The 15,186-nt window shown below is 44.7% G+C and overlaps 1 protein-coding gene across 3 annotated transcripts; it reads right to left on the reverse strand.

Moving 5' to 3' along the window:
- Window positions 1–709: 709 nt before the first annotated feature.
- On the reverse strand, window positions 710–13,159 carry wfdc1 (WAP four-disulfide core domain 1). 3 transcript variants are annotated; one of them, XM_076019196.1, is made up of 7 exons: window positions 12,921–13,159; window positions 10,905–11,267; window positions 2,851–3,046; window positions 2,551–2,634; window positions 2,088–2,228; window positions 1,925–1,975; window positions 710–1,796 (listed from the first exon to the last, which is right to left on the reverse strand). In XM_076019196.1, the coding sequence occupies exons 2-7, from the start codon at window positions 11,010–11,012 to the stop codon at window positions 1,738–1,740; spliced, it is 639 nt and encodes a 212-aa protein (XP_075875311.1). In that variant the 5' UTR covers window positions 11,013–11,267; window positions 12,921–13,159; the 3' UTR covers window positions 710–1,737. The 3 variants fall into 3 exon arrangements, with proteins under 3 accessions (XP_075875311.1, XP_075875312.1, XP_075875313.1); XM_076019197.1 differs by having other exon boundaries at window positions 1,921–1,975; XM_076019198.1 differs by having other exon boundaries at window positions 1,916–1,975.
- Between the last annotated feature and the right edge of the window lie 2,027 nt (window positions 13,160–15,186).

Consider the following 15,186-nt stretch of genomic DNA (forward strand, 5'->3'; position numbering starts at 1 on the left):
GTGGAGCAGCTCTGTACAGTTACTTCTGCAAAAAGAAAAAGAAAAGAACTATTTCCAGACTTGATTTCCCCTGTTTCTAGCCTACTGAAGACACAATCAAGCAAAAACAAAACAAACAAAAAAACAACAACTCCTGTTTCAGAAAAATGCAAGAAATTCACTAAAATATTAAAATCACACTAAAAGAACTTCAGTTGTTTTTGTAATTTGCCCTTATACTGACAAATTGCACGCGTACACAAGTAAGAAGGCCGTGATATTACACAATATGCTTTCTGCAGCAAAGGTCATTCTCTTTCGTGCACTCTGATGGCAATGTTTTAATTGGTCGCTTAAGCAAATGAAAAATTATCAAAATTCCCAGTATGAACAGTTTTTCTCTGTGCTTACGGACTAAAAAGCAATTTATTATAATATACTGTATATATGGAATGCTTAAATAATAATAAAAAAAAAAGAAACGTGACAAGAAACTGAACGTTTTTTTAAGCACACATTGTCTGACAGTGTGGTTTATTTAGAATAAACAAGGCAAGAGTACAGCACCTTTAAGAGAGCAACATTCAAACACAACTTCTGAGTTCTGCATGAAGTCAACAATTCCAGCTTTGCACCTGCAGCTTATCATGAGAGTAGCTTTGTTGTTCCGTTGACACAGATGTCAATGAGAAATGGAGCACCACTTGAATGAATAGACACCGTTTAAAAGTTGTGTGAAGCAAAGCACACGTAAGCTCAGTGAAGATTTATTTTTACCTGTTTTATGTAACCGATCTGTGCAACTTCCCCCCAACCCATTTTTATTGTAACATTTGAACTGCAGCAAAGTCTGTTATACAAGATAGAACATTTTTTTTTAAATTGATATTATGCAATACAGTTGATCAAATGATTAAATAATTGTACGGCATTGGTTGTTACATTCAATATTGATATTGGTTGATTTAAATATTATAATTTTAAAAAACCAGATTGGAAAATATATTTACAGCCTAAAGGGAAAAATCCATTTTAAATTAATTTGTATTATTAATTGTTGTTACAATTTTTTTTTCATTAATTCACAAAGTCTGAAATCTTCATCTCCACTAATGGACTTATTTATTTTATCTAACTTACTTTGAGTAAGTTAAGTCTTTCATAGCAAATCATGGTTAACGGCTGTTGTTGGAACTATTGTCTGTTGCAAATTCAGTCCTCGCACTCACAGTAACTTGAAAAAATGTTCATGTTTTTGGATCAGGGAAATTGAGCGCTGACTTTTGTTTGAACAAGAGAAATGTAATAGTAATAGGGGCCCACCTGGTCTTGATTTGATCTGCTGTTGACCTGTTTGTCCAGATGGTTTTGTATGTTATCAAATAAACGATTTATAAAGAGGGGAGTGTCATGCCATGAGTTCTTCAGAGATGTTTGATGAACAGCTTTGGTGCACACCGTGTTCTTCTCACCTGTGCGTCACCGTTAACCATAACAGAGTGTAGACACCATGCGGAGAGCGAAAATGATCACTTGTTTCTTTGGCTGCGTTTGTCAGACCCCACTTCCAACCAATTGCACGCTAGACGGCACATTTCAAATAGGAGGTAGCGACTGTAGGCGGGTCAGATCAGGAGAGATGAGTGCGGTTCGAACAGTCTGAGGTTGGTCATGGCGATGCGTCGAGAGAAGTCGACATCGGGCGTTGTTGTGAAGAGAGATCAAGTTGTGACCGTCTTTGGCTTTTTGTCGTCGTCATCATCCCAGGTGCTTGTGTTGATTTTTTTCGTAGCCCACTGCATTGTTAGAACTGGAACCTGTCAGCCACATAGTCATTGTTACAACAGGTTGATTTGACGGGATTTTTTTAATGTATTTATTTATTTATTTTACCACTTTAGAAACAGTGCAGATGTTTTGAAGCTGTCCACATTACCTCACCTACCTAAGTAGTCCTTGTAGTCCTTGAAGTATTTGTGCCTCAAGCCTCGTCCATCTGGAAATAACAACTCTCTCATATTAATAGCTAACCGGGAACGCTCTACCAAACCATGTTTGCAGAATCACATAGAGATCAACTGCAGTGAACTGTTGCACTATGGGCTTACCAGAGTTGCCACGTTGCTTGATGCACTGTCCTCTGTTAGGAATGCCTGCAGCAGGATTTCCTGGATTGATGATGTGGCACTCGTAGCCTGTGGGGCAGTGTAGAGGCTCGTCGCCGTCCTCGGTTGTGCTGCAGGCCTCGGCTGTTTGTTGGACATCAACAGTGGTAACTTTTGTGAGTATTGCGTAAGACGCTTAACGTTTTGTGATGTAGTAAAGAACGCAAGGGCAGCAAAATAGGACTTTTTGGCTGTCACAAAAAAAAAAAATCTATATACCAACATACTGTCTAACAAGAGTGGAGGTGCTACAATGGCATCAACATTTGAGAAAAATACCAAGCCAGCATGGGAATTTATATTGGGAGATGTTTTAGTTTTTTCATGCTGTGTAAGTTAGTGACCAAGTGGAACGGTTGATGTTTCCATACAACTACAGTGAATGTTCAGGTGTGCCGATACCCACCCTGAAGAACCTCCTCTGGACCGTCTAACAGCCAGCCGTTACCACCCAACCACCGAGGCTTAGGCTGCACCAGCCAGTCCAGCACTGTGCAAAAAAAAAAAGGGATAAGCAGAATTGAAGTGGGTCAGTGTGTTGGATGGAGGGAGAAACAGATTTATGAGGGTATGCAAGAGAAATACTCAAGAACTGTAGGGAGGAAAAAAAAGCGTCTCTAGATGTGGACTTATGTGAAGCACTCATGCGCCCATGCAACCATGCCATTTCTGCAATTCCTTGGAACTGCCCGGCGCCACTGCTGACCTGGTGGCGGCTGGACGGACTCGAGGCAGGCGTAGATGCAGCCGTTGTAGCAGCAGCGTTTGTGTCGTTCGCACTCCGAGTCTGAGCGGCAGCCCGGCACTTCGCACGCTCTCTCGGGCAACATCTGGGGCGGCGGCGGACACCTGTCATTCTTCTGGTGCTGCGTGGACTGAGGGTGGTTCGGGTACTCGTAGTCCTGAGAAAAAGACAAAGGGGTGAGAAATGTTTTCAAAAGCGGGCGAGGGTCAAATATACATTGTATGTTTGGGAGTAAAAAGATTGAAGTGGATTCAAAGGATTTAGCCTCTTCCTATCTTGGAAACTTTTGTAATGTTTCCACGTACTGAAGTGAACTTACAGCTTATTTGCTTTACTTATTGGGTAGTAATAATTCTTGTTCACAGAGGAACTACATTTCTGCTCACACATTAATGTTTGTAAATGAGGCATTCCTGCAATAATGTAAGCAAATTTATTTTGAATTTGCAAATAATTAAAGTGAGAGAAATAATACATTTCACTATGGCCTGTGCAGTTCACCTAATACATTTCAGGGAGAAGGCAACATTGATTATCCTGATGGATTGCCTACTCTACGCAAGCTACGCAGCCAGTACGCAATGGTTGTAGAATGGGTTGCGCAATGGTATGGCCTACAGCAAGGTAGATGACGGCTTTCAACGCAAAACTCTATGGAAACAAATGTGAGTTTGCGTCGCAAATAAAGTTACGTTCAAGACAACTCAGAAATACACAAAACCGTATCGATTTTAAACGGGACGCACCATTTCACTGTCAAATAACAACAATGGGACAATTCTGCATTCTAAGGGACCGTTGGCAACTCTAATTGAGACTGCATGGCTACTTTTCACCACTAGAGGTCAGTAAAGTATTTCAGTGACCGCTTCGCAGCAGAGCAGACGCGGCAAAGACAGTGATGCGTGGCTCCTGCAGTGTTCATGCCTGGCTGCTAACGTCTTGCTCTGGAAATGGAAGGTGATCTACAGTCGGAGCGTTAAAAAAAAAAAAAAAAGAAAGAAAAAGAAAGAAAGAAACACTCCCCTGGAGAGACAGGAAAGTAGGCTACAGAGCACCAGAGCCAGACAGGACACTCCGCTCACACACTTTGGCAAACTGTAGTGTAGGAGGACGTGCAGTGGAGCACAAGTAGACTCGCGGCCCACATGTCCAAACTTCTCACCCGTCGCTGAAATGATATGTTTTGATGCCTTGCAGAGCCGAACATAATGGCATCGTGATTATGGTTTTGGAGGATTTAGCCCCAAGTTTATCGCTCCCCTGTTTCAGCGTTTTTGCATAGCCCCGGACAGAGTTGGCGGGGCTTACACTTGTTTATTCTGCAGGTATCAAATATCCCGTCCCGTGCCACATTGTCAACAGCCACTTATTGTTTTGGGTTGCGTGCACATGGGAAAAATTACGAGCAAATCCCAAGAAGAACAGCTGCTTTCCTGCGAGTAAATGTTAACTTCCATCAACAATTGAAGTTGATGACCATGTGTCTACTTCTTCTTCTTCTTCTTCTTCTTCTTCTTCTTCTTCTTCTTCTTCTTCTTCTTCTTCTTCTTCTTCTTCTTCTTCTGTTAATGGTGTTTAAAAAGTGTTGTGCAAGTGTGTTAACATGCAAGCTCCACTGGTTAGATTTAAAGATAATTTTTTTCATTTTTTTTATTTTTTATTTTTTAGACTAGCACAGCTATCAGCTGATCTAAATCTGCACATCTTGTCACTGTAACACACACACAAACACACAAACACAGACACACACACACACACACACACACACACCCTTTTGTTTCTTCCAACGTTAAATTAGTAATTAGATAATCAGTCTGTGGGTTGCACGTGCTCATTAAAGCTGGGCTGTTTGTTTGGCAGGCTCACCAAACAGTCTCACAAGCGGAGCAGAAAAACGAAAGCAAATGTTTGGCGCTGACACGGTATCACTAACAACTGTGCGAGCGCTCGACTCAAACACACATTAACTCGTTCTGGCAGCCGTCAGCCAAGTGGGCGGAGGGAGGGTCGCTTGGGAGGGTGGAGGTGGTTGGCCGTTACCCCCGCTGAACTCAAATTTATTCGCGAATTAACCGTCGAATTTGTGCCGTGCCATTGCACCAGCTGCACACAATAAAGTCACACGCATTCGGGTTTTGCGAGGGATTTTCTTTTCTTTTTTCTTTTCTTTTCTTTTCTTTTTTTTTTTTTTTTTTTTAGCACATAGCACTTCCTGTTTTGTTTTAGCCTTGCTGCACTCAGCATCTTAAGTGCGTAATATTTCCATAAAGAGCGATTGGAAAACAAGAGAGCCAAATGGAGGGTGAATTGTTGAATACAAATATTACTCTATGTCTCTACTTCAAAGACATATCAACGTAAACCTTTCCAATTTTATTTTTTTGGACCTTTTCTCTAGTGACAAATGGCAGATATTACCACAATCTGCTAATCCTTTAAAATGACAACCATAAAGGCCTTCGTTACAGCCGTAGACTGAGGAAGTCTTGTCCCTGTTGTGCTTTTCTCTGGTGGCCGCCTGGAGCAACTGCGGTTCATAACGTCTCTCGGTGCAGTTAAGGGCCATGACTGAGTACTACAAAGTCTCCTGTGATTGGATAATGACATAATGACTTGTGCTGTCTGCCCTTGTCGCTTTTCCGATCAACTTCCTCAAGTCCTGGCCAACAAAAGTTCAAGTTTATGCTCTTGCCTTCACACACGTCAAGTCTTGCGGGGAACGAGGCCGGTCACTCATCCTGCTGTAATCTCTTGCATTCATTTTTGGAATTTTTGATGAGATTCTGAGACCTGCGCTTGTGTTGCAACATCAGAATGCCGTCGTAAATCACACAAAATTGGAAACAGAGTTTTATTTTAAATTTCAAATGACTGTCATTACTGTAACTGCTCACCACATCTGAAGTCTCCCCTCTGCCTCTTGCTTCGTCTTTGTCTGCCAGGAGGCCAACATGCCACAAAACTAGGAATCCAGCACGTATCACTGATATGTGAACTATATTATCACTGCCAGTGGATCTTGGCACAACATGTGGGCATGTTGTCTTCCTCCTCAATCTCAGACTCTTTCATCAGCTCTTCCTTCCCTGCAGTTCTCTCTCCATGACTTTTTTTTTTCTCTCTCTCTCCCCCCCCCAGTCTTATATGTTGAGCAACTCTGGCACCAACTTCAAGCTGCTCCTCTTCTCTTGCAGCCACTCTTTTCCTGTCTGTCTTTTTCAGAGCTCTCGCCACTTGAGAGCCAGACAGGCTCCATAGCTGGGCTGAGATCAAGCTGATCATGGCACCGCAAGAAGATGTCAGACTGATACTTACACCCCTAGTCCCATACCCCCCCTTCCTCAGACTCTCAGACGAGCAAACAGGAAGACGCCACCGCCTCTTCCGTCCAATGCACATGTAATGTAAACATCTATGTGCAAATGACACAAAGGCCACGTCAAATCAACGCAAACGTACCCCCAGTTCCAAATGAAGTCGACCACATCTGGCTAACTTTTTGACTTGCCAGGGATCATTTGCCGTCTGCCACGCAAGAGGCTCGACAGCAAGATTGAAAGATGCACAGATGCACACGGGGGGGGGGGGGGGGGGGGTGAGCAGGCAGCCTGGGAGACACTCAGGGGGGCTGTGGCTGTTATGGCTGACTGACGAATGGGCAGCTGGAGAAAGAATTCTTGAATTGTGGCATGGGTGCAGAGTGGATGGAGTGAAAGTTTGTAAAAAGAAAAATGAAAGTCAGCCAGGATGGGACATCGCAGCCACAGGAGGAAGCAAATAGATGTAATGAAGTGTTCCAGCATTATAAAGCGGAAATTAGTTGATAATCAGCTGTGGTGGATATTAAATCACTCTTTGTGTCACTCCTGCTTTTACAAGTAGTAGAAATGTTTTGTTTTGTAGTGATAAAGATGTGTTGTAACCAATGCCGCCAGATTTCACCAGAATTGTTGGAGTTAGAATTTTATTTTATGTCATGTTTCCATCTGCTATAGAGCCTATTCAAAAGTATTGGGATATTGAACACTCAAAAAAACCAACACCGACCAAAACAAAGGTGACCATTCATGCTTATCACACTCAAAGTGGCTCAGTCAGAGACAGGTAGCACCAGCAACGAGAGCACAACCTTTACATTGATAAAAAGTCCAAAATTGTTTTAGTTACTGCAAAGAGTTACTGCTCTCCTTATCAGCCGCCTTGGCTTGGCATCTATTCTTCTTCTGCGGTATTTCAGGGCAGCTTTCATCAGCCACTTTCTGCTTCAATCGCAACCTGGCAGATTGAAAGCGACCTCAGTCTCAGACAGTTTCTCAAGTCTGTTTTCAGTTGTCGAATACTGAGACCAAGTGAAACTCTTTGGACGGAAGCTTTTCAAGGAGGAGTGAGATTTCAAAAGCAAAATATAAGTTGCTATCCAATTGCTTTACAGTGTTAGAAAAAAGCTTGCTGTGTAAGAAAACCACCCCCAGTGAAATGTTTTCCGATACAGTCCCACAGTTTTCTTACGAGTCCGAAAAATTGAGAGGGTTTATGTTTGGATTAGTGCGTAACTCATTCCTGTCTAAAGGTTTTGGAGCCCGATGTGTCTGTTCTGTGGTATGCAGTTATTGACGCACGCACGCTTGCGGTCTCACATACTCAGACTCGGGTTTCCTATCTGCGGAGCCGGCGATGATATAACGCGGACAATCGGTGCGTCTGCCAAATCTGAGGAATGTCTGAGACATCAGAGGCTGGTGGCAGGTGCGGACAAGTTCAGCAGCGGTGGATGTGGGAAGGTGCTTTGTGTGTTTGCTTTTCTCCAGCGTGGATCTGATGATACTCAGCCGCTGGCTGCTGCGGCGCAAATCCACCAGTGTGCTGCTGATCTGCAGGCTAACATCATCTGACTGGGATTAGTTCTGCTTAAAGCCACACAGACCCGCTACAGAAGCTACCAGCGGCCTGCATGACTGGCTACAATAACTCTTAACGGTAACTTGCAGGCAACCATGCATCCACATCGAAAGGTTTTTGTCATCTGTTGTTTCAGGTAGTATAAAAAGATTGCTCGAATCTTTTCAAGATCTTCAGATAATGAGAGCTTAAATGTCATGTTTGCGGCACTTGTCATTGCGTTCATCATAACTGAAAAGATTCTAATGACAACCTGCAACCGGCATCTAAAGGAACCATCGAACATCATAATCAAGGCCACTTTGGAGAAACCACCATTCAGTTGGATGTCACCTTGCCTCGCAGGTATATCGTGTGTCTTTACAAATAAATGTTAGTGCAGTGCAACAAGTAAGCTGCCAAACCAACCAAAGCGAGGAGCTCTGTTATTATCATTTCTGCCGCGCCTCTTCTCTCTTTTCCCTCCGCCGGCCACACCTTCTGTCTCACATCTACCCATCAAGCGTGTCTCTCCCGGCAGTATGTGTTGTATTTCCTACTTCTGCACTGTTATTACATTACCTTCTCTACCCTCTATTATTTGGCAGCCGGTCCACACTCGCAAACGCACGGGTGGGGGAGGGGGGATTGCTGCTGGTGACATTTAAACGTTTTTGGCGAGGGGAGCGCTCAGATAAGAGGAAATTGTCATGACTTTGATGCCCTGAACTATCTGACCCGGGACCCAGACAAACACTCCTCCATGCGAGAGGAAGTCAGATAAAGGAAGGCCGTGCCTGTGTAAAAGTCAGAAGGATAGAGTGAAAGAAGTGGAACAGCTAACTGGAAACACGTTTCATGAATTGTTCGCCGGAGTTAAATAGGCTGCCCTAAAGCTGCCAACTCAGTTTTACAGAATGATGATGATGAAAAAAAAACTGCACCAGTAAGAAACATTCCAAACAAATAGCATCCAAGCAATGTTTAACCACGCTGGGTTATAATTCAGTCTTTCCCATGGAGAGGCCTCACACGATGAGCTTGCCAACGAATGCTATAGATTTCCAGAAAAAGGTCGTGATTTATCCCGTTGTTAGCAAAAATGCTTTGTTTTGTCTTTTTGCAAAAATTGGCTGGACCTTCCACATGTTTGGATGAGGGCAAGTGGTGTGGAGCGATGCCTGGATGGAGGATGTTCCCACCAATGGGAGAAGTATCAGCAATCCCTGTGACACCATTTCAAGAAAGTTGTGCAATCAAACTAGGAGGAAGCGTTGAAGTTTCTCCTTTCTGAGGAGTTCACTGACAGGTTGGACAAACGTGATTGCTACGTGCCAATGGTAGAAAACTATCTTGCATATGGGACCCTTGCATAATATTGTAATAATTTTGTTGCAAATTCTCCTTTTTTAAGACACACTTGTTCAGCTTTTGCTAACGATAATTTATTTCTCTTTGGTTCCCTGCTGTGAATGAGACTGAATGGGGGGCAAAAGGCAAAGAAGGCAGTTCCAAATATGAAAAATTGAATGATGGGGTGATAAAAAAAATGTTCAGAGGCTAACAGAGACATCTGCGCAGGCGACTCAGCATGTTCCAATTACAGCTGCTTTGAAGCAGAGTCTAGCAAGTCGCTGCTATTGGAGATGCTAGAAAAAAGATTTGAGAGTTGGAGGCTGGGGGGGTGGGGTGGGGGTTGAAAGGGTGTACATGGGTAGAGGGGAGGAGAAAGCAGGGCTGCGAGAGGGCGACAAGCATACGGGAGACGACGAAGGAAGAAGCAGGGCCGACGAGGGAACGGAGCGCTCAGAAAGTGAGAACATGAGAGCACGCAAGGACGGACGAACGGAGTGGGACGAGGTGAGAGGAAAAGGAGGAAGAGGAGGAGGAGGAGGAGGAGGAGGAGGAGGCTGCAGAAGCACGCTACAGTGAGTCCTTGTTAGAGACGATCAATCAGCAACACTGAGCTGAGTTAACAAGCAGGGGCCCAGCCGGCCAGTTCAGTTCCTGCCCTAATAATCCACCGTACACACACACACACACACACACACACACACACACACACACACACGCACACGCACACGCACACATACACATACACATACACACACACACACACACACACACACACACACACACACACACACACACACACACACACAAAATCTGTGTGTCCCTCACCTACTCATTTGGAAAGTTGAAAATCAGCGACTTATTCCGACCTGCTGCACCCTCCTCTCTGGGGTGAAAATCTCTCCCGTCAGTGTGGATTTATCATGCCTCAAAATCAAAGCCAGTCTCCTCTCAAAACTCTCTCTCTCTCCCCCCCCCCCCCCCGCCACCCCCTCTTCCCCGTAGTGTGGGAGAGCAAAACACTACATATATGTGTCAGCGCTCCGCATGAGAGTCCAGCTAATTGACTGGATGCGGTGAGAAGCGGCAACAGACAGGCAGTGAATTACACACCTCGCGAAAGATTTTGATTCCTACTTTGTGGCTGTTCTGATGTCACAACACCGTGTTTGAACAGCCCTGTGAAGCTGACCGCAGGACTTGTTTGTTCAGCAGCACAATATGAGATGGAGTCAAGTGATTATTTTCCATTCTTAAATATTTCTAATAGTAGTTTCAATTTTTGACAGCTTTGATTGACACCCATAAGCTACTTTAAAGGGAGAATTTACTCATTTTAAACTTAGCAGTACCTTACCAGTTTATATCTATATTATATTTTTATGTATATAATGTATACTTGTATATATATATTTTCTTAGTAGAGCGCACGATGATAAACCGGAGTCAAATTCCCTGTTTGGCATGCACAAACTTGCGAGCTTTTGTTTTAAAGGCAGACGTAAAGTCAAAGCTGGCAGTCAGTACCCTGGTGGAACAACTTGGAAGGAAAAGATCCTGTGGCACCGGTGAACTGCACCGTTAAAAAGCACCGTTAAACTGAGTGGGAGTGGCGGCTCAAGTTTGCATCCCGGTGGTTGACCCGGGTCGACCTGGTGGCCTCTCACCTCGGCCACAAAACTGCCCTCGTGGTGCGAAGGCAGCTGCCTGCAACAGTGCTGTACTGTGAAAACCTTGTCGCCATAGAAAGGATAAGAAAAGAAAAAGAATGCGAGCCTCACCTTATGGTTGAGTCCTCTTTTCCTGATCCTCCTGGCATCACTTCCTGTGGCCAGGATCAACAGGGACACCAGCAGCAGCAGCAGCACAGAGCCTGGCATGGTCCCCATTCCCAGCTCCAAACTCTCTCAGTGCCTCACTCCGCTCCTGCCTTCCAGATATCCCCCCTCTCTTCGCCTCCGGAAGAAAATAAAAAATTTGCGTCCTCTGGCAAGTAGCCCCCCCACCCCCACCCCCACCACCCAAACCTGTGTAATGTTGACTTTCCGGGGCCGAAGCAATAACTCTCCTTTGCTCATGGGCAGCCAGAGATTACACAAGCCCTCGCTCTCCCTTCCAAACCAGGACCTGCCTTTTCTATACGCCTGAGGGAAAAGGGGAGTGGGGGGGAGGGGGGGGGGGGAGGAAAAGTTCAGGGCCGAATGACAGGGTTGGGGGGAGGTGGGGGAGGAGGAAATGGGGGTGGGAGGAGAACAGAGGGGATGAATGGAGGCAGTGTGAAGACGCGGAGAAAGGAGAATAATCAGGGGAGTGAGGAGGAAGGGAAGGGGAGAGACGCGGACCGTCGCTGCATCCGTGGGCTCCCAGGCTGAGAGTGTTGGAGGCTGCCGGAGGAGCGGAGCGCTGCTGCGCACAAGGGAGGGAGGAGGAGAGGAGGGGAGGACTCTAGAGAGGCGAGTGCGGTGAGACCTCCCCTCTTTTTCTCCCTCCCTCCCGTTCGTTTTTTTTATTTTATTTTTTTTTATCTCCTGCCACATCTGCTGATCCTCATGCGACTTTGACACGACCGTCAGTGTTGCGGTCGAGGCGTTTTGCACACTTGTGTTTATTTATTTTTTTCTGTTTTTTTGCTTGTGTGCGGCACTGTGGGAGGGATAATAGACGTCTTGGCTAAGTGTGGGGTTTGGAAATCATTCGCTGATTGCTGGTCTGCACTGCACTTTTTCTAAAAAGTTTTTTTTTTTTTTTTTTTTTTGGAAACTATTAACATCCGTGTTTACATTCCCGGTATCTCCCAGAGCCAGGTTCGTGCGTGATTTATCTCAAGGCACCGCCGCAGGGAATGCCGGTAACACATACCTGAATGAGTGTGTGTGTGTTTAATATTAGTGTGGAGGATACCGATGGATTCCGGTTGGCACTGACCCATAAAGAATGAAAGCATGTGGTGTGTTGAAGGGGCGAGGGGGAGAGGCGGGGCTCTCTTTCTCTCTTTCTTTCTCCGTCTGATTCATGCTTCCTTTTTCACAACCCTTCCGAGTCGTGCACCCTTCCCAAAGTAGGGCACCCCCCTCCCTCCCCTGCCGCTGGACCTTTCTCTCCTCTTTCCATCCCCTCCTCCTCCTCCTCCTCCTCCTCCTCCTCTTCCCTCTCCTCCTCCACCCCTCAACTCCATTTTTCAGTGTCTTGCACTGAAAGGGAGAAAGAATGCTAAGCCCGCACAAATCTCAGTCATTATTAGTTTTACAGGAACAGGACTCATGTCGCAGGGAGGCCCCGGCTCTGCTCGCACAAAAGGCCCAGAGTTAAAAAAAAAATAAAAATAAAAAGTTACCGAGGGAGAAAACAAAAAAAGAAAAAAAGGAAGCAGTGAACAGACGAAAAGAGCAGTTAGAGACGGCATGAAGAGCTGTGTGATCGAGGCAGAAGTCAGTCAGGCTCAAGCCAAAGAGACTTGCGGCTTAATCTGGTGTTGAATTTAACTGCTATAGGAATATCAGGAAAGGCATCATTTAGGTCTAAACGGTAATTATTAGATAAAGTTTTATAAAAAAAATAAATACATTCTCATACTCCACCAATAAGTGTATCACATTTTCTCCAACTCATAATTTCAGTCACATACAGACACGTAAGTGGAATTTTAAAAGCCTGTTTTTTTTTTTCCCAGAGCATTTACAGCACCATGAATATTCAAATGTGTGCGCTGGTGCTGCAAAAGGAACTGGAGTAAAATCCTGTATGCAGTCCTGTGTTGCATTAATGTGTCAGAATTTTTTTTTAAAACAATACCACACCCTGGCCTATCTTCAGATGTTTTTTTTTTTTTTCCTTCCCTTCAGCCCGCACGTTATAAGGAGGGACAGCAGCTGCATAAACTTTCCAGGCTGCCGTGACGTTCCCAGATATGTTCTCACGTTCATCATCCAGACTCTGCCTCCCATCTGTAATGTACACAGGAATATTGAATAAACCAAACAACTGTATTCATGAACAGCACATGGGGGGAAGCGTTCGGATTCCAGTCTCCGAGGGCGCGCGCGCGCACGCACGCACACACTACTGTAACTCCATATACACCAGAGAATACGCATGACTGCTCCTGCAAACCGAACCAGGCATGGTATTCAGTCTGGAATCAATTTGGCATTTCCCCCCCCCCACCCCCTCCATCAGATCATAATGGAAAATTTTCAATAAAACAAAGTCACGATGGGAATCTGACAAGAACGGGGAACACCTGAGATAATAAGGATCCAACCCGTTCAGAACGGTGGGATTCTTCACTCTCGGAGAGAAATCCCTTTCATCTGACAGGTGTTCTCGGCACGCAGGCACAGATTGAAGCTGTTTCTGCGGGGCGGAGAGTCTGTGTCTGTGAGTCTCCGGAGGATCCCTCTCCATATCAGGAGGTCTCTGCTCCTCGAGCACTTTCAGTCCAATTCATGACTTGGTAGCCGTCCAAAAAAATGGATCTGGCTCGGTGGTCAGGGGCATTTCCACAGCCACTCTGTGTTTTGAGTAGAAAAACAGGGTTTTTATTACAAGAACAAATAAGAAAGCATGTTTGTGTTTCACCCGTGGTGAAAGACAACTCTCTATGTGAGGTAAATTTAATATTAATTTCAGATTTTCTGATGGTTTCTGTGTCAACCAATGACAAAAAGGCTCTTTGGAGTCAGTTAAGTTCATCGTGCAGCAGGTGACGTAACACACCTCTGTGTTTTTGCCACGGAGCACCTCTGCACATGTTGACCATTTTCACCGAGCGGATGCCAGGAAGTAAACAGAGCTGCAGCTGTCTGTGTGTTCAGGCAGCAGACAGTCAGGGGAAAAAAAAAAAGACTCCGTCAGCAATGCTTATGTGTTGTCGCAAAGTTTAGCACGGTGTTGTTATCGTAACAGTAATTATGTTGCCAGCGTGACAGCAGGTCTGCCATGAGCAGATGAAGAAAGAAGCACGCTAATTAGGTTTTTAGGTGTATTTTCGTATTTGCATGAAACTGTACTAATGAGTTTGCACTGATGAGAACAAATCAGATTTGGTAATCCTCTGGCTGCTGTGCTAGTACTGAAACACATCGAGCATCGCCAAAGAATTACCTCTAATGTTAGATCGACAGGAAAACACCAAAGTTATGAGGGATTAATCCTTTAAACATCACAATAACCTGGAAAAAAACTCCATCTATTTATAGACTTGCATCACACTTGTACTATTTAGGGAGTAACGTGGCTAATAAAGAAAAAAGCTCAAAAGATGATGGCATTGCCATTCTCAATACGTCCAGCAGGAAATGAACCCTGTCATTATCGCCTTAATGTTTGGTAGCACGCTCCTCTGGTGGGCTGCTTCTGTATTGTGGCCTGACAAAGGGGCCAGTCAAAGCCATTTGCTTCAAATTAGGGCTGTCAGCCGGAGTCAGGGGTGAGCTTGGGGGAGGTCAAAGGTCACCTCGGATTTGTTGATCTTGTTGGCTGGCCGTTGGATTAAGGGAAGGGCGAAAGTTTAGCTAAGCATACATAGAGCTGTGTAAGCCCTGTACATGCCTGTATAACACAAACAAGTGCATTCTAATGTGCAGTACTGTGCCGAGTGAACAACTGCACTGTGTTTTTCACACAAACTGTCTTGAAAAAAGATTAGTTTGAATTATTATCATGGCTTTTTGTTGTGATTAAGTACATTAGTGCAACTAAAAATCTACTTTGTAGTTTCACTGAATCATCTCGGAAAATGCCGGGCTGATAAATCTCTTGACAAAAAGGCTTTCTTTGAGTCACTGATGTGATGTGCGTGTATCTTGTTTGCACACATTCAGCTTGGCACGCAAAATCCACACACACACACACACACAATATACAGATGCTTATCAACGGAAGACGTGCAGAGGATTTATTTTGCTATAAAGAGCCAAAATAATAATATTACTGCTGCCTCTCGCTCTTTTTTTAATATCATCATAAAGATGAAAAAAAGTTTTCAATGCCGCCGCTAATCTGAGCTTCTGCGCAATGGCCTGCTTTTTGCCCGGTTTTGTGAGACGAGATGAAAGGAAAGCA

This window comes from Nelusetta ayraudi, unplaced genomic scaffold (assembly GCF_046127955.1).
Source record: "Nelusetta ayraudi isolate G7.1 ecotype Tasmania unplaced genomic scaffold, CSIRO-AGI_Nayr_v1 ptg000009l, whole genome shotgun sequence".
In the NCBI taxonomy this organism is placed as follows: Eukaryota; Metazoa; Chordata; class Actinopteri; order Tetraodontiformes; family Monacanthidae; genus Nelusetta; species Nelusetta ayraudi.